We start from the raw sequence: 27,371 nt of genomic DNA on the forward strand, positions 1-27,371 counted from the left end.
AAAAAAAAAAAACATAATACAGATTTGAAACAAAAGTATATTTATCTTGTTCTAAAGATAAAAAAATAAAAATAAAAAGTTTAGACTTGCACATTTACTGGTAAACAAGTCTAAAATACTGAGTAAGAAATTTTTTTTGCCGTCTTCCAGAAAGACCATGCTGGTCAACAAGTTTTACCAGCTACATTTTGTTGGTTCACTTGCTAGACTAGCACCAAACCAGCATTAATCAGTGCATGGAATTCATGCTAGTGTCATTTCAGCAGAGCAGATAGAGTTTCTCTCCATAAGAATGTGTTTTGTAGTGAGGAAGTAGACGCTCTGCTTCTCAGAGAAAAACTGTGCCCACTAACGTGAAGCATGACGTGCCAAAGCCATAGGAAGCCAATCAGCTGCATGCTAATGCTCAAAAAGACTCCTCATTCACTCATCAGACTGGCAAACTCACCTTTCACAGGAAGACATCTCACAGACAGATAATGTTGAAAAGGCGATGGCGACGCTGACTGTTCACACAAATGCATTATTGTGCTGAGAAAAGCTAGACAACGAATGGAGCAGAATGCAGGAGTCTTGAGGCATGTTTTTAAAAGTTTTTCTTTTAACTTGACACGTCAAGTTCTGCGCAAGGCGTCGAAGACGTCCGACCAGCAGCTGTTTACACTGAAGAGCAATCGAAAACAACACAGATGGACACAAAAACATGTTCAGTGTGAGCGGCCCCTTAGTAATGTGGCGAGAAAGATACAACACTGACTCTTCGGATAATTGGAATTCAGATGCCATCGCAGGTATCTGAGGCTGAGGGTGAACGGGGGAAAGAGGGGGAGAAAGCGTTGCATCGGCATAAATACATTATGAACTTGTGCGCGCCAATGCACCATGCAATCATCTCCGCCAGATGGAATGGAGCGTGGCCCGTCAAACCCCGCCTGCTTGTCAGGGAAGATGTATGGATGCCCACACCCTCCTGGAACTCATTCCCGGCACTTATCCTGCTCATTCTCCCTGCAACAAAGCCTGTCCCTTTGGACAGCTATCTTACTCTCCATATCATTCTCTGCCTCGCTCACTCTCTCCCAGAGCCCTCAGTTTTCAAGGCCTCTCCCCAGGCGCAGTTGTTTTCCAGGCCCCACTTGGCCGGCGCCAGGTGGTGTGCCAACGTTCCATTCCATTCCATCAAATGACGCGTGTGCTGGTAGGACCTGCATCAGTCTGTGCTCACTCAAGAGTTACCAACCCACCCACCCACCAACCGCTGCAGCACACAGCAACCAGTGCACTCCGATGTTTAAAGAGATTGCACCACTCCATCAGCTCTTTCCTCACCGTGCCTAACCAAGATGTTATTATGAATCATTCCACCTCTTAACAACAGAGTTGTAATCAAGACTAGACCCTCCAAGACCCAAACCCAGACCAATACCAGACACCTTAATAGCCAGATCCAGGCCAAGACTAGACCCAATCAACCAGAAAAAAAAAAAAGAACAAGAAAACAAGATCTAGGGATAAGAAAAATAAACCTAATTCACAGGTAGTTGCAATTTTTAAATAATAATCTGACTGCGTTTTTTAATTTTTTTATCTAACTGTGGGTATTTTAAATAACCGCGATTATTGTGCGCTTCAAATTCCAATCACATTTTAATTCCCAAATAAGGGAATTTTGAGCGAATATATAAATGCCATCAACAGCACACTTGTGTGTCGTTCAGTTGAACTTAGTTCGAGAGTCACTGAGCCGCATTGTGGACGTCAACCAGAGCAGCGCCTGTCTGGAAGAGTGCGTGAACTGCTTCTCAAGCACTCTGATGTGTGCGCCATCAGCAGAGGCTTGCACCAAACTCCCAAGAAAATATTATTTGATTACTTACCTCAAAATTGTGTGGAATCTTAAATATTTCTATATAATATGTCATTGTTATAATGTAATCACTAGCACACCAGCAACAGCGAGAGAGGAGCAGGCTATTTTATTTATATGAAGTTTTTCGCACCTGCATTCCAATCTACATCTTGATGTTATCCTTCCTCATGATCACGCAGCATGTTTTCATCAGCTGAATGGGAGTGTGACTAGACTCGCATCACAAACCGATCAACTATTTAGCCTTTTTCGGTTATCGCACCTGCAAAATCCTAAAACTTTATTTCCAGGTTTAATTTATATTTTGAATAGACTTGAAAAGATTTTTGAACCCCACAATGTGGGTTTATGTTTTCTCTTTTAATCGTTTAATGTAATTTTGAGTGTGACCATGGTTTAAGGAGGGTGTACCTGTATGCTGGGTTGGAAATCTCAAGGATTAATAGTGGTGTTTTCCTTATTACATCACGTGTTGCTCTGAAAGCAAAAAGAAACAAATGAAACATGGAATGTAGGCTGTCATCCGTGCAGCCTGGCCAAATTAAAGTGGGCGCGTTTACTCACGCGATTAACCAAACGTGAAGCACTGCCGGCTCATGATGTGCGAATGGCTTGCACGCGCTGCACGAGTCTGTTGGGTATACTGCAGTCTCGTCACATTTTAGCTTGTTGTTTAGCCTCCCATTCAGCTCATGAAAACAAATTGCGTGATCATAAGGAAGGATTACATCAAGATGTAGATTGGAATGCAGGTGCGGAATTTATATAAATAAAACAGTCTACTTCTCTCTCGCCGTTGCTGGCGTGCCAGTGATTACCGCTCCGTGCCATAGGTTGCCTACCCCTGATATAAACAAAGAAATATAAACTTTGATGTTGACAGCAAAGCACTTTGATTTCACTTTAAATGATGGAGTAATGGCAAATGTTCCTGGTCATAGCGGGTTCATTCAAGCAGTCTTAATGACACACAGTGGCACAGAGGAGGAGACGCACACTTACTCTATTTCTGTGGAGTCATACAGTGATGAAATGAAATCTCAAAGGTTTTGCTTCATAAGAAATAAAAGCTTGTGGGTTTAATCAAAGAGCACTAAAATAATGTGTGAAAGTGAAGAAATTGGGACAGAAATATTTTACTATTGCATAATATAATAAAAATATATAAAACATTTATATTACATTTTTAATAAACATTTTTAGTGTAAAATATATGAGTTCCAAAAACTAAGTAAAGTTTACCAAAGAGAGACATTCATGTCATTCATAAGTTTTTAAATCCTTAAAAGGAAATTGTATATCCCTATTTTATTATTTGATTTATATACTTGAATTTAAATATGTAAAAAAGACTTCTTGAGGTGTATGAAGCACACATGCATTAAGAAAAATTACAATTTATATGACAATTATCTTGAAATCCCTAAAATAGACAATTAATCGTCATAATCGCAATTATTTATTTGACAGTTAATTGTCAACCAAATTTTATAATCGTGACAGCCCTATTCAAAGGGAAAACAAGTTTATTTTTCTTATCACAGTGGCAAATAGTTTTAATAGTTTAGTTTAGTAAATAGTTTTAAGCATAAACATCAAATAGCTAATTTTGTCAGATTCCTCTGAAAATAAGATTTGATATCATGTTGCTTGTCAAGTATATTGATCTTGTTTTAAGGATGTTTAGATATTTTTACTGGAAAACAAGACAAAAATACTTTTTTTTTTTTTTGCATTGTGCTTTAAAATTGATTTATTTCAATCAATTAACATCTGAAATAATGGCCCATTAGCTTAAGGCCATCAAGACACAGACCAATACTAGACCACCCAAAATCCAGATCCAGACCAAGACTAGACCACTCAAGGTGCAGATCCAGACCAAGACCTAACTTAGAGACCCAGACCCAGATCAAGACTACTACTTAGACCACATGTATTAAGACACCAACTGACTACCAACAGCAGTAATCTTTAAAAGAAAGTAATTTCAGACTATAGCTACCCATTTTGATGACAGTTGTGTTGGCTTAAGTGTATACTGTTAGTTTTACAATTTGCCCATAATGTGGTATAATGCATTTCCAATGTAGGAACACAAAGCATTTTAGCAGTAAATACGATGGACCGGGAGCCATCTGCTGATCAATTTCAAAATATGGTCTTGCATCAAGAAAGAAGTCTGACCAATAAAACAGATGCAGTGTTTAATAGTGAAGTTACTCTTTTTTTCCACTTCTCCTTCAAAGTGGATTTATCTTAACGTCTGTTTTAACCATCTGTTGAAATAAGGCCCCATCAGCATGAAGCACAGAGGAAGAAAACAAGTGTAGAAGAACAATAAAAGTGATTCACTGTTGCCGTTACGCAGCCATTGAAATTGCACAGATTTGTGCTGTATCTTATTGCCAGGATTAAAAAAAGGAAAAGAAAAGAAAAATAAAGGCTGTGAGGGTGTAAGACCTTACAGGGGATCTCACATAAATGAAAATTAAAAGAAAGGCACTTTTAATCTCCACTCCTGCCTCATCTACAAATAGACGATCATAACTGAAATGGGAACAATGAAGGTTTTGCAATTACACTACAAGCATAACTGCAATTTCCAGCATATTTTGAACAAACAGTAAATAATTATTTACTAACTTCTAATCTAGAGAGGCAGAATTACAGCATTTTTCAATAAAAGGCCTTTCATACTGAGATTAGTGTTCTCCAGCGCAAATATGACGCTCGTCCAACTCTCAAGTCAATGACTCACTCAGCTTCCTGGCATGAGCAGATGCCAGCTGAAAAGAGAAAGAGAGAGAGAAATAGAGAAAGATGCAATATGGCTCAGCACCTAGACACATGGCTTTATCTGGCTATTCATCAACACGGCTGTTTTTTTTTACCGCTATGTTCCTCATTAGCAGCGTGTAGGTTAAAGTCACACATCCTCATGAGATTTGCACAAGATTTACAAGCAACACTATGTCATTGACTAAAGTTTGTTTGGTGAAAACAACAGCACACAAGTAGAATGTCACCTGGCCAGGAAAAGGAGCAAATAACTAGAGATGCACCGAACGATCGGCCGATCTTCGTCTTAAAACTGTGATCGGCCGATTGTGCCAAGATTCAGAGACAAGATCAGTCTATCAAGCCAGTACTATTTTGTGAGAACCCTGATTTAAATCAGACATATACTGTATGTTTGTCGCAATACCACTAATAACAGTAATAACAGTTTAACTTTCAATAACAGCACCAAATCTTTATGCAGTTGTTTAATAATTAGTGATTTGTGTTACAGTAGGGGTGGGTAAAAATATTGTTTTTCCGATTAATCGTGATCTTTATTTGATCAATCTCGATATTGATTCTTAAATCCCAAGATCAATCTTTCACTCAGTGCGCAACCCTCTACTAAAATGAGAGGAAAACACTCGCATTTGCAACCAAATTTTGTGCTATGCAACTAAAGTGAATATATTTGGGAACTGGCTGGTTAATGTTTACATTTCACTCACCAGTAATTGTGTAGTTTAGTCGTGAAGTTCAGCAGCGAGATCCTTTCACAGCGTGTTGAGAGTAAAAGTTGTTCCGTGTAATGTGTGTTCAAGGACGAGATCCACACAACCCATTTGTCATTGAATACAGTCTCTTTTAATACCCTTTGTGTTCTGTACATTTAGTTGTTGATTAAAAAAAAATAAAATAAATAAAAAAAAAAACATTTAATTCTAATCGTATCGCACAGATGAGGTAAAGCCATTCGAGTCCTCTCTAGTTAACATGCGCTCATTTAAAGGCGCTGTTGACAGAAATGCCGTTTTTGGTTAAAGAGACAGCACTGGATTTAGCACGTGTTCAACAAATCAATGTAAATACTTGTAAATAGTACAAATTATGCAATTTAACAATGAATAACAAAAATAATATTTTATTTTATAATAATACTATTGATTGAATACATTAATTTGTTCATTTTTAAAAAGCCAAAATGTGACAAAAATGATGAAAAAGTAATAAAATATAAATAGTAAAATTAATATATTCCTAATGTACCTAGATAAAAGGTCCCCTGTATAATTAACAGCATTAGCTGGGAGAGGATTTCTTTTATATGTATGCAAAAGGGACATTATAACTTAAATAAACCCATATGAAACGATAATGAATCAAATCAAATCGGAATCGAATCGAGAGCTTGTGAATCAGAATCTAATTGAATCGGGAAATCTGTATCAATACCCAGCTCTATGGTACAGTAAAATCTCAAAGATGGTATGTATATTGATGGTACATATATTTCTCTTATTTTTGAACATATCTCTGCTGTGTGTGATGCTCTCATGGTGTTTACTGATTGGCATATGTCAATTATATTTAATAGCGAAAACATAATAATTCATAACTGTTTTCAATTCAAGTAAATGTTAGCATTTCACAATTAATGTAAATTTAATTTTACAGTGTGGGGCATAAACATATAACTGCAGCATATCACTTGTTACAGTGTGGGACTTTAAAAATGAGCATCAGTGACTGGATCGCAACAGGCCGATCACAGTGTTAAAATATCGTGATCGTGTCAGCCTCATATTTCCAGATTGGTGCACCACTGCCATTAACAATTACTGATATGTCGATTTGTCAATTTGTTGATAACCTCATCTGCTAAGCACATAAGTAGTTTGTCAAAATTTAAATGCCTTGAAAGATTCCAGAACGTCATGACATACTCACTGAGAATCATTTGAATTATGATGCCACAAGAAGGAACAATAAACCCAGGTGAACAGAATGAACAAATGTTAGATACTTCAACCATATCCATATACAGCTCCTGTCCTCTCCTTCAGCTCAAGCAGACTGCAATTACCTCTGCACTCTGCTCATTGCCCTCAGCACTACTCAAACCTGCAAATTGCAGGTCTTTATCCACTTATTCACTTTATTCATTTCAGCCACTTATTCTCACTGGCTGTGGCAGCTGTGAACGGACTTCTCTCCACGCTTGGCAACAATCGCTTGGCGAAGTCTCTGATGCAAGGATGAGTCGAGCCCACGGCGATGGATGCCAAATCAATTTTCAGCAGATAATAAAGAGGCTCATGTTTTACATTAACAAAACGCTATTTTACACACTCAAAAATGCAAGATAATAATATATTTCTCTCGGTAACTGAAAACACAGCTACGTGATAAAAGAATAGGTGACAGACGTAGGGAAGGGGGGAGGGAGGTTCAAGAAAAAAGAAAGACCTGGCGGCAAGATGACGGTTTATTTCTGCTGGGACCTCTGTCTGCAAGTGTTTTGAAAATATCACATGACAGAAGCCATGTGTTCAAAATTAGAGTGAGTTAAGTCTGCTCAGAAAAATATGTTGACAATTTATGAAACGCAGTCCTGGATGGAGATTTACTAAGTAGAACCAGATTCAGAAAACAACTAAGCCCCCCTTCCCAATTACTGTGCACATACAAAAAACTCTTTCTCTCTCTCTCTGATTTCCTCCATGAGACTTTAAAAATGGTTCGAGTCACATCTGGCAGGCAGGAGACGCAGGAGATGGTGGTGCATGACCTAACGTCAGGGCACTTCCACCCTGAGCGCTTTTCTGTGTGTGTTTGTATGTGTGTGAGTGAGTGTGCATGATTGTGGCACTGGCCGCAGTTTGCTAATGGCTTTCAGTACAGGGAACTGAGGCGTAGCTCCAGGCAATGACTGCACCCTCAACCGACTGGCTACCATCACTGAGTGGTTCCTTAATGCCTAAATACACTCTGGAGAGGCTGTCTTTAATGCTTAAACATAGGTCAAAAGGTTTCCATACTACCCAAGAGAACGACCTTTATTCTTGTTAGAGTAGAATAACCTGCAAGTGAAATGCAGCAAAATGAGATGTCGTATAATGTGTTTTAGAAACATATTGTTTGAAAACATTCTCCATAACAAGACGGCTTCAAAACCACAGGCTGAGAGACTTATATACATACTACCCAAGAAAACAACATTTTTATTATTAAAGTATCATAATCTGCAAACAACATTTTTCAAACTGAGATGTGCATTAAAAACATATTGTACGAATATAGCTACTCTCCCTTACAAACATGCAACAAAACTACAGGCGGACAGCTTTGCTTCCATACTACCCAAGCGAATGACCTTTTTTATCAAGCTGAAGTAGCATAACCTGCAAGTGAAATATTGTGAACGGAGAAAGTGCGTTAGAAATGCATCGAACGATAATACTCTCCCTAACAAAAAAGCGACAAAACTACAGGCGGAGAGGAAGGAGCCAAGCTCTGCTCGGCGTCGAGAGCTCCAGTCCCTGCCACAGATGGACGGCACAGTGTTTGGCACGCTGCCAGCGAGTGAACAGATTGTCCGTGGCGGCGGCCTGGAGGAACGGTAGCTCCAGTGCAGATGGGTGTCCGAAATAACCCAGTGTCAGTTCTGCTCAAGTGTCCCTGACCTGGCACACGCGTCTGCCTACAGCTGCTTCCTCCACAGCTTCCCAGAATGATTCTACACATACTCACATAATGAATTAACACAAACTTTACACAAACCCACATACTAACAAACACGTTTTAAGCACCCATTTGAAAAAAAGTTAACATCCAGACCACCACTGCAATTTTCAGTCAAAAACATGCATGGAAAAAAAAAAAAATTAAACTCATCATTTACTCACCCTCATGTTAGGACAGGCAGTATGCTAGGGACTGATAGCCTCAGTCACCATTCACTTTAATTACATCTTTTTCCAAACAATGAAAGTGAATGGTGACTAAGGCTAACGTTCTGCCCATCATCTTCTTTTATGTTCCATGGAAGAAAGGAAGTCAAAAGGGTTTGGAACAACATGAGGGTAAGTAAATGATGACATCATTTTTATTTTGGGGTGAACTATCCCCTATCCCTTTAACACATAGGGAGCACAAATGCAGAACTGGAGAACTTAAAAGTAACAGTTTGAAAAGTCACAACAGTAGCACTGTGCCATACACAGCCAACAATGTTACACTTGTAAGTTAAGAGGCAAACAGAAAGAGAAATAAGAAGTGGATGGATGGAGAGGGAGTGCCGGAGAGCTGGGCACCAGACGGGTTGGCTGGCGGAGAGGTAGTGGCCATGGCACACAGGAGAGCAGCAGTGCCAACAGAACTTGTCTCACAACACCATCTGTGAAGAGCAGCACTGCAGCCTGCACACACACACAGCATGCCAGCTGCCTCTGCAACTCTCTTCTCTTATTCTCTTTTTCTATCAGTCTGTTCTTTTCTCTTCACTCATGTGTTTCTCTACTGTGTTTAACTATTCCAAAAACAGATCGCTGATGTTTCTCTGTTATTCCGTCTCAGTGTGTTTCCAGGTTTCATTCTCTTGTTCCTTAGAAACCACTTCACAGGTAGACAGGTAGAGATACAATGCCTCTAGTCAATCAGAAAGAGGCATCAGCTATGTAAGGATAATTCACATGAACATTTTTTGGGACAGTTAAAATGTGTGATATGCTCAATTTACAGTAAAAATTATTTTAAACAGCATTTTGCTTTTTTATGATCTCATATTGAACTATTTAAGGCAAAAGGTAATTCAAATGGTAAAATAATAAATAAAAACCTTTAGACAAATGATGGCCAGTGACAGGTCCTAAACTTCACATGTTCCCTTAATATACTGTACATTCATATACATTTAACTTAATATCTTGATATTGATTACATGTAAAAAGAGAGTTCATGGACATGTTAACTACCCATATACAAAACTTCAGCTTTGGATCTCACATAACTCATAATCAAATCACAAATGCAAACAAGGAAATATAAAAAACAACACATCATTTGAATATGTTTTGTGCAGATTTGTTTTTTTTTTTCGCAACAGCAGCCAACATAGCCAACAACAGCATTAAGAGTTCTTACAATGTTAATTCTGTTCAGCATACAATGTTACATAGTGTTATTCTATATTTCCACATACTTGCATCAAAAATGCACATGCACAATTTCCCTCAGTCACACAAAATCAAAGCTGTCCAATCTCACCTGGCATCATAGATGATGTGACCAAACTGGATATCAAAGAATGCAGGTTTTTCTCTCTATTTCTGCCTTTTTCCTTGTAACCTTTGTCTTTTTCCGTCTTTCTCTGCTATGTGGGGGTACACAAGGGCAGAGAGTGGGAGAGTCAAGCCGCCTGTCCGCCTGCCTTGAGAGCCTGAGAGAGGCCAGATGGAGACCTGCCTCTCGCTCTGCTCTGCTTCCAGGGATGCCCAGCACTAACGAGGGCACGTGTGGCCGCTGGGGCCTCGCGCTATCCTGCACACACTTACTCCCGGAGCCCGTGGAATGAGACAATGACAGCTAGAGCTCAAGCAAACGCGCACACATGCTCCCCGCCTCCTCCGCTGACCCCTCCCAGCTGATGCGCGGCAGCCACACAAAACACAGCACGCATGAGAGAGAGAGAGAGAGAGAGAGAGAGAGAGAGGGTTGGGAGAAAGGGGTGACAGACAGACAGAGCGACCAACAGACCGACAGACAGACAGATAGATGGATAGTTAGAGGACTGTATGGTGCATGTCAATACACTATAACTGAGCCTGTCGTTTAATATGCTCCGAATTAAGAACACTCTTGCAAAAACAACTCACTTCTGGTCAACTGGCCAATCTGAGTTCACAAACATCTGCTTCTGCTTAACCAGATTCAGATCAAACTTTACTACTACATTTAGATCAAATGAGAAAATATAAATCTGAGGTTAATGGTGTGTTTGCTCATGTTTGAGATTATCAGCTTCACTTAACCACCTCCTGATTTAGCTATCTAAAAATTCACCATGTTGATGCTCGAATGCTTTAGATCTGTCTAAAATAACGGCATCCGGCAGCGCTGCCTGCATCCATCACCCTCCCTCCAACCGTCTTTTTGCAAGAAGCGGCGGGAACAACCTCATTAAAAACAGGAAAAATCTATTTGGAGAGTCCAAACAAAGGCATGCATCTGTGCTGCTGTGTAGGGCTGGGCGATATGCAAAAAATGTTTGTGTGATAATTGCCTCAAAAAATATCGCGATATCCGATTACATCCTCAACCCCCCTGCCGAGGGTCGGTGAATTTTTTTGCTTTATTGATTTTGCTTTAAAAATTTTATTCGTTTATTAAAACATGAAAAACATAAACAAAATATATTTCTAAATTCATATTGCACTTTAAACTAAATGAAAAAAGCAATAAAATAACAAAGTGATCAAAATATCTTATTTAACCACCTCCACAAATCAAAACATTTACCATCTCCAACGGCTCCATTTGCCATCACGCAAGCAAGCATCCATCAACACAGATGAAAATTACTAATAGTCTACAGATTAAGAACTAAACACAATTATAAATGTAAAGACAATAATAATCAAAATAAATAAGCCTAATAAATTCCCTTGTGTTCCCAGAATAATGCTGAAAATAATGTGTGTTCTTATCGAATTTGTGTTTGTATTGCGTTTTGGTAATACAGTTAATGCTGCCAAAAAAGAAAATAAAATAAAACTCAATTTTAGGTTCAAGGTGAACGTGTCTTGCATTACTTTATGATTTAATCACTTTCGTCTTTGTTTATTTAATACAAAGATATATCAGAATCAGAATCAGCTTTATTGCCAAGTATGCTTACACATACAATGAATTTGTCTTGGTGACAGGAGCTTCCAGTGTAAAACAATACAAAAACAATACAAAAACAGCAGCAAGACATAGATAATAATAAAAAATAAAAAATAGTTATACACATACGTACATACACACACACACAGACACACACATACATACATACACACATACACATACGTAGTGCATTCTAATACAAATCTGTTATCTGTTATGTACAGTGCAAATACAAATCTGTTATGTACAGTGCAAATGTTTTTTATTTATTTTTTTATTTTTTTCCTAGAGGAATGAAATGGCAGAAGAGGTTGGATGTGTTGGATAAATATATATATATATAAAAAAGACTAAACTGTGTATTGCACATAGTTATTGCTCAATGGGGCAATTTAACTGTTCATGAGATGGATAGCCTGAGGGAAAAAACTGTTCCTGTGCCTGACGGTTCTGGTGCTCAGAGCTCTGAAGCGTCGGCCAGAAGGTAACAGTTCAAAAAGGTAGTGGGCAGGGTGAGTGGGGTCCAGAGTGATTTTTCCAGCATTTTTCCTCACTCTGGAAGTGTATAGTTCTTGAAGGGGGGGGCAGGGGACAACCAATAATCCTCTCAGCAGTCCGAACTGTCCTTTGTAGTCTTCTGATGTCTGATTTCGTAGCTGAACCAAACCAGACAGTTATTGAAGTGCAGAGGACAGACTCAATGACTGCTGAGTAGAACTGTATCAGCAGCACCTGTGGCAGGTTGAACTTCCTCAGCTGGCGAAGGAAGTACAACCTCTGCTGGGCCTTTTTCACAATGGAGTCAATGTGTGTCTCCCACTTTAGGTCCTGTGAGATGGTAGTGCCCAGGAACCTGAATGACTCCACTGCTGCCACAGTGCTGTTTAGAATGGTGAGGGGGGTCAGTGTTGGGGTGTTCCTCCTAAAGTCCACAATCATCTCCACCATTTTGAGCGTGTTCAGCTCAAGGTTGTTTTGACTGCACCAGACAGCCAGCTGTTCAACCTCCCTTCTGCATGCAGACTCATCGTCATTACTGAACCTGCAGAGTTTCACACCCTGGCCACTGTTTAATATATATGCTGCCTTCCCAGATCCATGGTTTTGCCATTTCCCAATATTGTCGGTCATCATCTGTTCGCAATCAGCATCGGGATCTTTGTAAGACATCGTCAATATCCGATTACATCGTCCTATCACCAAGCCCTACTGCTGTGTTTTAAGTCTCTAGAGTAGCAGTCCTCCCCCTCCCCCCATCTCACACTTGTTCTTTTTCTGCTCTCTTTCTCAGATTTGCTGTTTCTCTCTCCCCTCCCAGACTGCCATCACTGCATGTGATTAACATATGTCTGGGCTTTCAGCCCCTGTCAGCTTGGAGGCATTTCTCCCAGCCGCCTTAAACAGCAGATGAGCTCCATGTGGAGGAAACACTTCGGAGAGAGAAAGGAGGAGGATGAGGATGAGGGGTGGAAAGACGATGTGTTTTCCTCTTTCTTTAATGGCGTACCTTCTCTGTCTTTCTGCATCGGCCTCCCACCCGTCTCTCCATGCCGGGGGGTGGACCGAGTGTGACTTTGAAATACAGTAAACAGCATTGGCGAAGACGCATTTCATCTCACAGAGATGGCAAATAACACAATACTCAGGATAATTGCACTTTAAATGTATAATCACTGGCAAAAAGAATGACTTTTTCTGGATGTCTACCTTCAAAAAAGAATTCTTACTGGTGCTGCTTCAAACAAAGTTGATTTGTTTTAACTGGCAGCAGTTGCATTCACTTGTAAATTACAAACGTTACTAAATGTCTAAAAATCCTAAATTTCCTCATTTGCTTTCTTCCAGCAGCTTTGAATACTGAAGTAAAATGCAGTGTAGTTATCAAAATCATGAAAGGCATATTGTAAGGAAAAAACACTGCAATACTGATCAATACTTTCAAACACGTGCATGTGCAGCGTTGGCCGATAGGAAGTTGCTTGGTTTGGCAGTGACCTCTGTGTGGACAATGAGAGGCAATGTCACAAACTAAATATTCAGGCTTTTCTGGGACTCCCTTTTCCACTCCCTCCTCTTAAACCAATCTGACGAGCCTTTAAGAGTGAGTGGGAAGAGAATATATTTTCAGCCTGGCCTGATAAAGGCCTGCTTTAAGAGTTGGCTGCATTAACAAACTAAAAGAGCTGAAAGAGGACAAATCCAAAAGAGTTGAGGGGATTCCATTGGATTCCAAGTGCTTTTGTTTAGCATTGGAAGAGATAGCCAAAAGCACCAGACTTTGTGATGGCTTCAAAAGCTCCATGAAAAGCTGATGATCTGCAGGTATGTTTTCGGGAGGGTTTTATCCCAGCAAGGCGAGGTTCCCGATGGGAAGGGCGACAGACTTGCACCAGGGGAACCGGTGTCTTTTGTAGTCCGCTGGCACAGAAAAAAGGGCCCAAATTAGTCAGTTTTTTCTTGTGCATTGTCTACTCCTCGATCCAACCCAAATAGCTTAATTTTCCACACAGCTGGAAGCCATTAGAGCTCTCTGATGATCAGCTCATACGCAGGGTGGCTGAGCTGCATAGGCAGCAATGAGACAGAAAAAGAGAAAGAGAGAGAGGCAGAACGAGGATGCAGCGGAACTTTGGAAGGAGATTGTCATTAGACCAGCCAGTATGTTGCTGTCTCTCACAGAAACCCCAAAAGTGCATGACTGCACAATAAGAGGGTACGAATGGATAGAGTAAATGGTTCAATTTCTGTCATGGCCACAACATACTCAGACAGCAAAAACACAATAAGATAGTCCATTCAAGAGCAAAACACTGGAAACATGCAAGGCTCAGAGTGAAAACACTAAGATAGCATCATATTTATTCTGTATGATATATAAGTGGTTGTTTCATCTCATGTGGACTGTGCTTGTTGTTGACATGCCAGAACCTCCCAAGGTTTCTTCCTCATCTGCTCAACATCTTCAGGAGTTTTTCCCTGCCACTGTTGCCTTTAGCTTGCTCTTTGGGTGTTTTTATAAGGCACTATTCTACTGGATGTAAAGCTGCTCAGAAACAACATGTATTGTGAAAAGTGCTATAATAATTCAAATTAAATCTGAAGGCAAAGTGTGTATTTCAGCACAATTAGCATCACCAAATGAAATTGCAAACAGTTTCCTAATACACCCTCCGTCTTCCATTGGTTGCTCAAACAGATAGTCCTGCCCCAAATGCTATTGGTTGAGCCAATAGTGCTGTGCTGGGGTGGCTGGAGGGCACTCAAACAAACAGATCAATGTTTGAAAGTGCCACAAAGCCACAGTGTTGACAATCTATCTATGAATGGTTTACTTATACTGGTAGTAGTCTCTGCATATTAAGGGATCGTAAAAAGTAGTGTAACATCGAAAAAAATTACATACAACAGCTTTAAAATAAACACAAATATGGCCAGGTGAGTCACATGAGCAACTTGCCAATTGTGAGCGCTCATATCTGAAACTGAAAAACAGAAATGCCTCTGTTGATCAATTCCTTGTACTTGTGATGTCATAAACGGTTGCACTTGTAATCTAAAGCCATAGGCAAATAGTCCATATCTTGGATATAGCAATGTAAGAGTATGTATTGTAGCATGATTATAAATGGACATGTTTGTGAAAAAAGAGTTATTCATAAGTTAACGTTCCTTCCTCTTTTTTTTTTTTTTTTCACCAAAGGGTGCATGTTGGCACAATCGCTTTTGAACTAAGTATTGTAGTTCTTCATGAAGGAAGAAGAGAAAAAGGAAAGCAAGAGTGTGTGTGTATGTGTGTGTCCAGTCTCGAGCCATCTGTCAGTTCTGCTGTCCCTGAGTCCCAGTGCAAGCTGTGGCTGCGGGCCGGGCCAGATCTGTGTACCGCAGCTATTCAAGACTTTCCCACTCCACCTTTTAAGCATGACTGCTCCACACAGTGCACGCCAATCAAGCTCACCCTCCCTGCCCCCATAAGTGCAGAATGATCCCCCTCTCCAAAAACAGCCCAGGACATTCTTTAAAGGGTGTAACTGTCATCGGTAGTGGTAGACCACTGTGTTATTTTTCATGGCTAATCTAGAGAGAAGGGTGGCCGATAGTCAATATAATGCCAATTTAGGTTATTTACAATTTAATGACAACAAATAAGATGTACACTATATATATATATATATATATATATATATATATATATATATATATATATATATATATATTTGTAACATTTATTTATTTATCTGATAAACTGATTTTGGCATTGACATTGCTGTTGGTAGATTTTGGAACTGACTTTAGGTCCAATTTGTGGCTTGTTTGAGTTGTATTGCAGTATCCAGTATAAGTGACACAGGCAGTTGTGCTGATTCATGAAAGTATGTTGTCAGTTACAAATCAGCCCTCTTTTTTGGACCAGAGCCAAGCTCTGCTCTCATCCCAGTCCAGAAGCTGTCTGACAGCCAAGCTGCTCTTCCTCACTGCAGAACACAGCATGTTTAATCAGGCACATTGCATACTGTAAAGTTTTATGTTATTTTGAATTCTGTATAATCTCTTCTGTATGATGCTTCAATGGCCCATCCCTTAGTGTTTGCACACTAGGTGGTGCTAGTAATTCATACTTCAGTCATTACACCCTCACACATAGAAAAAATAGAGTGACAGATTCATTGTGTCTGTCTGGTAAGGCATTCAGATAACGAACAAGAACACTTGCACACCTATGTCTCTGTCTAGCACATTTCTAAATCCTGATCAGGAGCTGTTCAAATTTCAGAAGAAAGTCCATATGTTCACACTGACAGATCCACCAGCAAACACTGAAGAAGAAAAAAATTCTGCTTTAGAAGGGTTTTGTCTCCTTTTTCAAAAGGGAGGACGCCAGCTGTCCCAGCTTATGTTAGATTATGCAATGCAAACATATTGTAGATACAAGAAAAAGAAAAGAGAAAAAGAGAAATACAGATTTGCATTTCCTCAAGGAAATGCCAGTGCTTGCAAGGCAGGAAAAATGTTTCAGGTAAGTTTAGGTTTAAGGCTTTGGTTCTATTTTAATGAAATGCTGTTTTTAGTCAGCTACACACCAAGTTAACAAAAGGTCACTATGCAGTGCAAAGGAAGCTATTAATGTTTATATAGATTTTCATAAAATGTTAAACTTTAACCTTAAGTGCCTTAATTAGTAAAAAATAGATTGCACACATAATTCTAAAATTATCTGCAAAACAAAGTTTTAATAGAGCCTGTACAGTATGTTAACCAGTTCAGGCTGAATTAATTGAAGGAGTTTAATACTTCTGCATGTAGTCTACAATATTAAATTTATAGGGTTTTAGAACATTCTCTATCCAGAATGATAGAGGAATACTAATTCAGTGCTGCCTTGCAAGCACGATTAAAACAATGCAAGCTCTCCTCAATTCTGCTGTCACTTTTGATATCCTCATAACTGAATAATACAAAAAGAGAGAGAGAGAGAGAGAGCAAAACAAAACAGGAGGAATCTGTCAGTGGGACCGGAGCTGGCTGAACGAGAGATTGAGCCCAACAGGAACCAGTCATTCCTGACCCAGCCCTTCTCTACACAATGGCCTTTAGAATGGAAGGAACCATGGGCCCGGCAGAGATAGCCCACTGTCAGGAACCAGGACGGACAAGCCCGGCCTCCCTGGGCAGGATGTCGCTGCCGCAGGACTGTGCGGCCATGATATCCCACATTCACACACTCTTCCCCCCTCCAGTGGGCCGGGATGTTTTGCTCTTCAGGTAATTAAAGTCGGAAGCCCTGAGGGCGGGTGAGCTCATGGTCTGACCTCCACTGTCCTGGTCGAGAGGCCAGTCCCACTATCAGGCTTCCGCAAGCTCCAGCTAGGGCATCAACAAGCCGCCTCTAACCATTGCACTCTTGCCCTTCATTGAGGAACACCCAACACTCAAATTAACTGACCTGAGATCAGACAAGCATGATAGTGGACTTAAAAACACAGCATTTATTGACTTGTGGTCAACTGATATGGGTTTTTCAATGGTCAATACCAATGCCAATATAAAGAGAGCAGAGTGGCCACTGACCAATATACCCCTTTTCCATGACTTCTCCACTATTTGCTTGTGATTACTTGATAAGGAATTTTGAAAATCATTTTATAGAGATTGCACTCACAAAGAACAATTTGCAGTCAATGAAATGTATTAAAGCTGAGCACAATCCGGGAAAAAAAACAGTATATTCACTACAGAAATTCCATGATTTTTCCATGACTTTTAAAGATTTTATAAATTTTCATGACTTTTCCAAGACTGGAAATCAACATTTTGTAAAATCCCTGATATTTCCAGGTTTTCCATAACCATGGGAATCCTGACATATAATAAAATGTAATGATTGCAAATGAGATTCACACAAATTAGCTACATTTAAATGTAAAAAAAAAAAAAAAAAAAATACTTTACTCAATATTTACTCAAAATTCCCTAGATATTTTTTTCTGCACTCTGAAGTCCAGACTGCCAACCAGGTATGATCTGGCTGATATAGGTCTTTCAGAACACTCTCGAGGTTACAGGAAGTCCACTAAATCCACTTACATCTGTCTTCTAAACAATACAAAGTCCCTGAAGGAGGAGTGGAGCCATGGATTTCACAAATGTCCTGTTGTTAATGAAGCCACATTCTGCACTCATAGATTAAGTGGATAAAACACTCCCAGCATCCTCATGAAATATTCACTCACCCAGCAGAGGAAGGTGAGGACAGTCAGAGCTGTGATTCTGTGACCCTTTGACCATGGGTGTCCCAGGCTTACTCCGAGCATCTCTCTGGTCAGCACTGCTCTACTTCAGCACACCTCCGACCACCGAGAACCACCAGCAGCCCACTGCAGTTGCCATGACAACGGGCACTGCAGATATGTTGTGAAGTGAACAGCCCTGTAAGACCGCAGAGGCGCACTGAGCAGCACTCATTGAGTGTTTACTACATGCTAAATAAAGTTACCATCACTACTAGAAAGAGAAAAAATAGAGAGATACAGAGGACATCAAGTGAGAAGAGAAAGAGAGACTCGTTGCTCTTAATAAAATATATAGTGAGCTGCAAAGCATCAATGAATTATTTTCAGCCTCTCCTGGATCAAAACCATCTCATGTCAGAGTCGTAAAACTAAAACAGTCCTCCGGCATATGTGCACTATTAACATTACTTGTCCATTGCTTAGAAAGCCTCTTAGCCACTAAATCAAACCCACAGATGGCATTAAGGCAGAGTCTGTAAAGGAGAGGGCTCGAAATGAGAGAGGGGGCTAAAAGAACACTCTACTCAATTCATGCTTCACATTCTCCTCTCAGCCAAGGGAAACCAGTGATATAACACCCTTTGTCAACTCACAAAAGAAATGCAAATAATCAAATGAAAAAAAAAAAAGGGAGAGAGCTTTGTCTCATATTGTATATTTACTGTAGGTCACAATTTTGCAATAACATGTCAGGTTCTTGTTCCCACTGACTAGTCATAGACCAACATACTGTATATCTAACAGGCCAAAATAATAATTAACAGAAGTAGTAGTTTCCCCTTTTGTTATTTCCAAAATCTACCAACAACCTTATCAATAAATAATGAACATTTCTGTTAAATTATTATTTTAATTTTTTTTCTAATCTAATATCTAATAACCTCTAATCTAATAACCATTGACAATTTATCGGAAAAAGTAATTTGCGCCGATATGTGGTTTCATCATATAACAATTTAAAATCGAATCATCATTGGCAATAATATATCCGAAAACGTAATTTGCGCCTAAATTTGGTTTCAACAGATAATAATTTAAAATCTAATCACCACTGGAGATATATCAGAAAACGTCATTTGCAACGATATGTGGTTTCACCAAATAATAATTTTAAATCGAATCACCATTTGTGATATATCGATTTCACAGTATACCTTAAAAATTCTTATTTTACAAAATTCAAAAATATCAAACCTGCTTTCTTTTACACACTGTGTTGAAACTCAAGAAATCAAGATGTAGAAAGCAGATCAATGACACTGCCAGACATTCCAAAGTAAGAGTTTGAAATGAACGTCATTCACAGACGCAGATACCTTTGAATGAGTAAGATCTGCTAGAATGAGGACAGCGTGAGTTAATCGAACTCAAGAAAAGCCTCTAGCTATGCAGCACTACTAAAAATGTTAAATTTTTATCAAGAATGTTCAGTTCTGTGGGGGCCTGGGTAGCTCAGCGAGTACTGACGCTGACTACCACCCTTGAACCTACTCATGGTCGCGATTAGTGGTTCTTGCTCTCAATGAGGCGCGTGGTAAGTTGTGCGTGGAGAGGCAACTGAGCCTCTACATGCTGGGAGTCTCCGCAGTGTCATGCACAACGAGCCACGTGATAAGATGCGTGGATTGACGGTCTCAGAAGAGGAGGCAACTGAGACGTGTCCTCTGCCACCCGGATTGAGGTGAGTAACCGCACCACCACGAGGACCTACTAAGTAATGGGAATTGGGCATTCCAAATTGGGGAGAAAAGGGGATAAATAAGAATGTTCAGTTCTACTAAAATCCTTTGCGCTATTTTGCACCTTCATACTAATAGCTAACAACAAAAGGAGATATGAATCTGTTGACATTATTTTTTTACTGAATAACATTATTATCTGCATTATCCATGATCTGGTTATGCCATTATTCCAAAATCCATCATAAAGAAAGCTGGTGATAATGGGCGAACAAGCCCAACCTCATCTACGCAGCAAATCCACATATTAAAACATGATAGTATGATCCTTTACAATCTGCTTCAATTCAGACCAACTCCTGTTTCATTCCTCCTTTTCCTCCCTCACTTCTTGCTGCTTCTATATTTTGTGGCATCTGGCACAGAGACTATATGTCTGTTCGAAAGCTCTGTGCTCCAATCTCTCTCGAAGAAACACCCTCAAACTTCTCTCTCTTCTCTTATGGGGCTCCCTGCTCTTCTCCTCCCTCTGGTTTCCTCTGCTGTGGCCAATGCTCAGCCTCAGCCTGTGGCATCAGTAGATAGAGGAAGACCCCACCCTGACAAATGCCTGTGAAAAGTATATTCCATCCCAGTCCTGCTCTCTTTGTGAACATCTCTCTCCTTCGATCTCAGGATGGACAGGGGCCCTAAGGTCAACTGTGGCCCCAGCTGCGATAGTTCACCCAGAATGAAGATCATGTCATCAGTTATTCACCCTTATGTTGTCCTAAACCCACGTGATTTTTATGTTCCATAGGAGACAGAAAGTCATACGGGTTTGTAATGTCAAAACTTAATTTTTTTTGTGTACACAACCCCTTTAAACTCATCTTGGTGCCATCTGATTCTGTCAGATCAATCAGACAGACGACAAACACACTACAACTAGCATTGGAATTGTGGTCTGTTCTTATTCCGTTTCACTGTCCGCTCCTCATCGACCTTCTATATTATCCATAATCCACTCTACGGCTTAACTCCATTTTCATCTCATCATGACTGATAGCAAATTCCCAGAGGCCCTCTGGTTGTGTTGGGGAAAAAAATCACTTTTGTTTTTATGGCTGTGGATACCACCCCTCACTCCCCCTGCGATCAACACCCACCTCCGCCTCTCCCCTTTCTCCTCCTCCCATAATGTGGATAAATAATTGAAAACAAGTGCAGGGATTTGCCAGATTGTAAGCTTCCTTTCATATGTTAATTACTCACAAACAGTTGTTTTGGATAAAGGCATTCTCCTCTCTCTCCTCCTCTTCGGGCTCCAAATCCTGCATGGAGAGAAATGTGGTGCCAATCGCAGATAAATCCAACTTTCTGTTTATAGCATTAATCCATCTTGTGCACACACACACATAGACACACAAACAGACGCCTCAAGCACTCAGCTGATGCAAGGGGCCTTTTAAGAGAGTCCTGCTTGGCACGGAGTGACAGGGAGCACCAGACGGGAGCCAAAAGTGAGATCTGAATAAGCATGCTGTGTGCGTGCACGCTCTCTAATCAGCCGACGACTTTTCAGTTTAAACTGTCATTAAAAGCAATAGCCCGAGGCTGTGCATGACAAATCATCTCTTTGGCAATACAGTAAGTGCTTTGGGAGGCTGCATCCAGAAGGACCCCCGTGACAGCGATGACTGCTATCTTCCTAGATTCATGCTGCGAAGGATGATGGTGGCAAATCACCCTAGGAACTCTGTGGATGCTATCGACAAAATACTGCAGTTACACTGTCCTACAAAGCCAAAACGTAGGAACTACACATTTGTCAAACATTTGAGTTCTGACCGGAATCTGATCTCTTAGGGTGCTTTTCCACCATTTGGTCGAACAGTTCTGAGCATGGTGAGTAACAGTTCCAGTAGCATTTTCCACTAAAGCATGGTTCAGTATGCAAACCCTTCCCAGCCCAGATTTCTCAGCAAGGTTGGCTAACTGTACTCAAACGTGCTGGTGGAACACTACACTGCCGACTCACGATTAGTCACTTTCTTATTTAGTCAATTTTGTCCATATCTAATTTCGCAGCATCACGATGTAAAAAAAAATCGTAATGTAAGCAAGCTTGAATCTTTAAGGAACAGCGCAATTCTGCAATGAGAACCATTCAGCCCGATGGTGGAGAAGTAACTTTAGACTGTGATCTGACCTGTGAAGATGGGTTTGGCTCAGTTATGTTCAGATTAACAGAAACCTTAGAGAGAACATTTAATAATCCATATTTGGCTGGATAATCAAAATGCTTTTAAAGAGATTTTTTAGTGTTGGCCATTTTAGTGTTGGCATAGATACTGTGTTTTGGCTTTGTAGGACAAAATACATGGGCGAGCGTGTCACGTGACCGTGACCCGGCCATCGCAGATTCTAGCCGCGATTAGGTATCCGGGGGACGGAAATGTTTGGAATTAATATGTCTCAGGGTGAATGAAACCGTGACAAGCTCCTAATCCCTCTGTTGAGACTGCACACTACACCACCCACCACTGCAACACAATCTAGCCATCGAGGTGGCTTCGAATGCACACATCACTTTGCTATATCAGACGCACAAACCCCCTTCATTTGACTGCAGCAACATCTAACCATATGGTGCCGGGAGAAGGTGGGGGTGGAGAGAGAAACAGAAAGACAGAGAGAACAGTTAAAATTTACAAACATAAAATTGCAGCTGCACCATTATATTTGATCCCAGTACAGCTGTGAATTATTATGTGGACAATTTAATACTGCCAAAGAGGAAATAGCAGATTAAGATCATATCTTTGCATCGCTGCCAAAGTGTGTGCGCGTTCCTAAGCCCCGAGCCTCAGAGGAGTTACAGACGCATCTCCTTTCATGTGCCAAACGAGATGGCTAGAAAACATCTCCCTCTCTCGCTTTCTCTGTTCGTAAAGTTTGTAGGGAGGTGCAGACAGGGCTGCGCTTTAGGGGATGAGCCATTCCCATTTCACTCATGCACCCTGAAAAGCCTGCGAGCCAGTAATTTGTCCAGTCACCAGGGGAACATTAAAACCAGACCGAAATAATTCTTTACAGTTATGGAAAAAGTAAAGAAAAGAAGAAAAACAGTCACATCTTTCCCCTGAAAAGTTATTACATTTTGTGACAGGTATGGAGTAATGGCAAGCATATGTGGAGCAGTAGTCAAGTCTAAGCTAATCATGCTATCAGGACTGGGAACCCTTGACACATAACGGATACTTGTTACTGAAGTACAGCTTACAAAACCAGATGTTGATAAAGACACATAAAGACAGATGGGAGAGCAATTACTGGCACACACAACTGTTCTGAAACAACTTAAAACATTTCTGACCTTATAAGGCAAGATGGATTTATACGCACTGCCATTTTATTGCTCCATGAGACCCTTTCCCATTCGGAGAGTGGTCTCGAACTTGGCATAGCCATAGCTGTGCCATTCGCCACAATGTGCAGCTATTTAAAACACTGGTGCTGAAGTGTATTTTGAAAGGAATAAATCAGAAAGAAACCATCATCACATGAAATGTCACATGGTGCCATTCCAATCCTTACTCCCCCCTTTATAAGGTACTTTTCAAAGTGCCAATGTATCTGCAAAACTGAAAAATACTAAAAAGCATCACCTCATCTGGACTTATGTTAACTCTTTACAGCTCTTTAAACTCTACAAGCCTTTAAACATCTTTAAATTGAAAAACCAGATTCTTCATTGTAGGCAGTTTTAATGATCGACTGATATGGATTTTTAAATGGCCAATGCCAGTACAGATATACTGTATTTCAGGGTGGCCAGTGAAAAATATAATTCTAAAATATACTGTAGACATTACAACATGTTGATTTTACTGATTAATCAGCGACAATTTGATGAAATAAAAACAAAAAATTGCGGAAATTAAATTAAATTCATTTTACACAATAATTAACAACTAAAAATGAAAACAGAAATAGTGTATACATAGACAAGGCTGTTGGTAGGGCTGGGTGATAAAACAGTATAGATATTTATTATAAACAATACATTTTCGATATTGATGATGAACTTTTTAGTAATTTTTATATTTAGCCAATGTTCTACATCTAAACGGATAAGCTAAAAATGCAAGCAGTTCGGCAAAGTTATACACACAAATAGCTAACTGAATTACAGTCATGGAATTGGCCTGTTAGGAAGCTTTAGCATGCTAGCGGCTACATGGCTCTGTAGTCATGTAAACTGGTAATGAGGCTCGGTAGCTGCTAGCTAGCTATCTGGCTAATATGCACCAAACAAGACAGCACTGACAATGCATTACAGCTATCGATTGAACACAACAGCAACTCGAAAACAACACCATTGCTGTTTCTTTATGTACTGTTTAGTTTAAAACATATTTTTATGAACCATAGTACTGTCACAGGAAAGAAAGTGTTTCTTCTTCTTGTGATGTTTATTGGTGGATTGTAATCCAGCGTATGATGCATTACCGCCACCTACTGAGCTGGAATATGGAGTGTCACAAGAAAGTCTTTCTGTGGAGTCAAACGGTAGCGGAAGATGATGAAATTGGTGAAATTTCATCGAAAAGAGGTCACACACACCTTATGTAGGATTAAATCCTAAACTGAGTATACTTTAAAGTAGTGCCCGACCGTAATATTGGTCAGCATTTGACTGATACTAAACAGTACTGATGTTTATTTAACTATTTGTTTTATTTTTATTTATTCTTTATTTAAATGGTCAGCATTTGACTGATACTAAATATACAGTACTGATGTTTATTTAACTATTTATTGTATTTTTATTTATTCTTTATTTAAATGGTCAGCAATTGACTTATACTAAACATCCAGTACTGATGTTTATTAAGCTACTTTTTACTATTTTTATTTATTCTTTATTTTCTCAGTGTTCATTTCTAGAATTTGTTGACAATGTATAATAATAATGTAAAATATTCTTTGATAAAAATATTTTTTTAAGATAGCAGCCTTCTGAGTACCTTTGCATAGTCATATCGGTGCAAAATCGGTGGAAAATCCACATAGAAAAGGTCAGTTTTCATTCCAGCTCAAAAATTAAATATATCGGCCACCATATCGGTAATCGGTGAATTTTTCCTTTCTAAAATCGGTATCGGTATCGGTCTCAAAACTCTCATATCGGTCGGGGCTCTACTTTAAAGGTAGTTTACCCTCTGGGGTTTACTTGTAAACAAACAAGTTATGTTTACATTCATTCTTGAGGTCTAACAAACATGTGGAATGTTATTCCTCCCCCATTAATATGAAAAAATAATATTGTGATAATATTTTGGGTGATATCGCCCAGCCCTAGCTGTCGGTACGTGGACATTTCGGTTATCTGTCGCAAAATTTGAGGCAAATACTGAACAATGTGATTTACATTTACATTTACATTTATTCATTTGGCAGACGCTTTTATCCAAAGTGACTTACAAAAGAGAAACACATAAGCGAATCATCTTTAGGAGACAGTGGTACGAAAAAGTGCCATATTACAAAGTTTCACTAGCATCAGAATGGTAGCATTCAAAACAGAATAAAGTTTTTTGTGACTGGTTAAGTGATCATCTGGTACTGATATTATCACCAATGTTTCTTTTTAAAGTGTCCCATGCCACACTTTTAAGTTTCTGTATATGCTGCAGTTATATGTTTATGCCCCACACTTTACATTAATTGTGAAATCTTAATATTTATCTGAATTTAAAAATGAGATATGAAACATAGACTTGAAGGACAAGCACAGACATGTTGGAAGTCTGTAGCAACTTAGGCCAGTGCCCATCTGTGAGTTCATGTGCATGCATTAAAGCCGTACTGCTAATGGCGGAAGTCCTGAGTGACCAGGAATGGCTCCTGGCAGGGTGAATTCCTTCCCAGCTGTTTGAAAAAAATTCGCTCACATTCATAAAGCCATAAACAGGATCTGAGGCAAGGTTCATTCTTATTTTATGGCTTCTATGAAGTCTGTATACATATACAGATTTTTATCAATGGTACCTCATTTGTCAAGAAATGTTCACTGGTTATATCTCGCTTACCTGCCTTAATTTAGCACAGGACAAAAAAGCGAGCAATGTTCAAAAAAGCAACTGAGTAATCAATGCATTATCATTGTGTTCTTCGATGTGTTTGGTGTTTATATATTTGTATATTTTAACTTTTATATTAAAATGGCTCCTTTAGTCTTAACAGTGTTACATGTGGAGATACTGTCAAGTAATTCAATGCAATTCTTCATTCATTCTGCAGCTACAAACGCTTTTAATGCGCCAGTGGTGCTCCCTCCATTCATCAGTAACAAAAGCTTAGATGCAGCGGACGTTTAACAAAATGACTCCTTTATGCTAACTACATTGAAAACGAGAGGTTTATCTACCCCGGTCCGCGCTACACTTTACCTGCTCCCCCACATTCTGCCTTCCTCCTCTCAAACACTTTAGCCCCATCTTATGAATCACCTCTTCTAGACATAATTGACACTGAGCGTTTATCTCTAAGGCACCTGCTGATCGTTCAACTACAACAAAATCTTCTAGTGTGCTACACCACAGAGCTATTGTCCCACCACTGTGTCTGTGACACTAACTGCCAACAACAGGAAGCCCAAACTATAGCCTCAATAGAATTTAAACTAATCTAGAGACAACGATAAAACACACACACAAATGCTTTTTGAAAAAGTCTATATACTCAGTTTATGAAGAAGCTATTGAATACCAGGTGTTATTTACTCTAGAGGTGTAAGAATCTATAGACTCTATAATGAATGCATGCCATATGGCATTGTGTGCTTTGGAAAACCACTGTGTTACACAACTGTGCACTACCTTATTTTACATTTATTCAGATAGTGTGTGAGATGAGTGCAATCCTACCGATCAAGGCTATTTTAGTTTTGCATTTCAAATTTGCTATAAATTTCAGTTTAGTTTTAGTTAGTTTCATTAATGATTTTGTTAGTTTTAGTTTAGTTTTATTTTGTAAGCACATTTCTATTTCATTTTTATATATTTTAGTTTCAGTTTTAGTTTTAGTAATTATAGTTTTAAGAGTTAACAGTACACTTCCAGAGTGTAGACCAAAGCAAGACATTTGAATTTAAGCTTGGCAAACTTACACAATACACTTAAAGCAAAACGAAACAGTTGAATATTTGCTTAGACTTACTTAGTTTACTTAGCATACTTGTGCATAATAACATAATGGTTTGAGATTCAACAAAGTCACAAAGAACCAAACAAAAGCAAATCAAAAGTTAAAAAGTTAAATGTATGAAAATTTCAAATAAACTTAAATTCATTTTAAACAGGAAATCTTGTTAAACTG

The 27,371-nt window shown here is 39.4% G+C and overlaps 1 protein-coding gene across 3 annotated transcripts in view; it reads right to left on the reverse strand.

The window, feature by feature from the left end:
- runx1t1 (RUNX1 partner transcriptional co-repressor 1) overlaps positions 1–27,371 on the reverse strand; it is a 77,942-nt gene that overhangs the window by 41,121 nt on the left and 9,450 nt on the right. The window contains exon 1 of one of the 3 annotated variants that reach the window (XM_051663073.1): positions 9,920–10,248. The exons of the other annotated variants lie outside the window; for them this stretch is intronic. Coding sequence (XP_051519033.1) covers positions 9,920–9,929 — 10 coding nt within the window. The 5' untranslated portion in view covers positions 9,930–10,248. Of the gene's footprint in view, positions 1–9,919; positions 10,249–27,371 lie in introns of those variants that run through there. 3 annotated transcript variants of the gene reach the window in all.

Source organism: Myxocyprinus asiaticus, chromosome 30 (assembly GCF_019703515.2).
Source record: "Myxocyprinus asiaticus isolate MX2 ecotype Aquarium Trade chromosome 30, UBuf_Myxa_2, whole genome shotgun sequence".
Lineage (NCBI taxonomy): Eukaryota > Metazoa > Chordata > Actinopteri > Cypriniformes > Catostomidae > Myxocyprinus > Myxocyprinus asiaticus.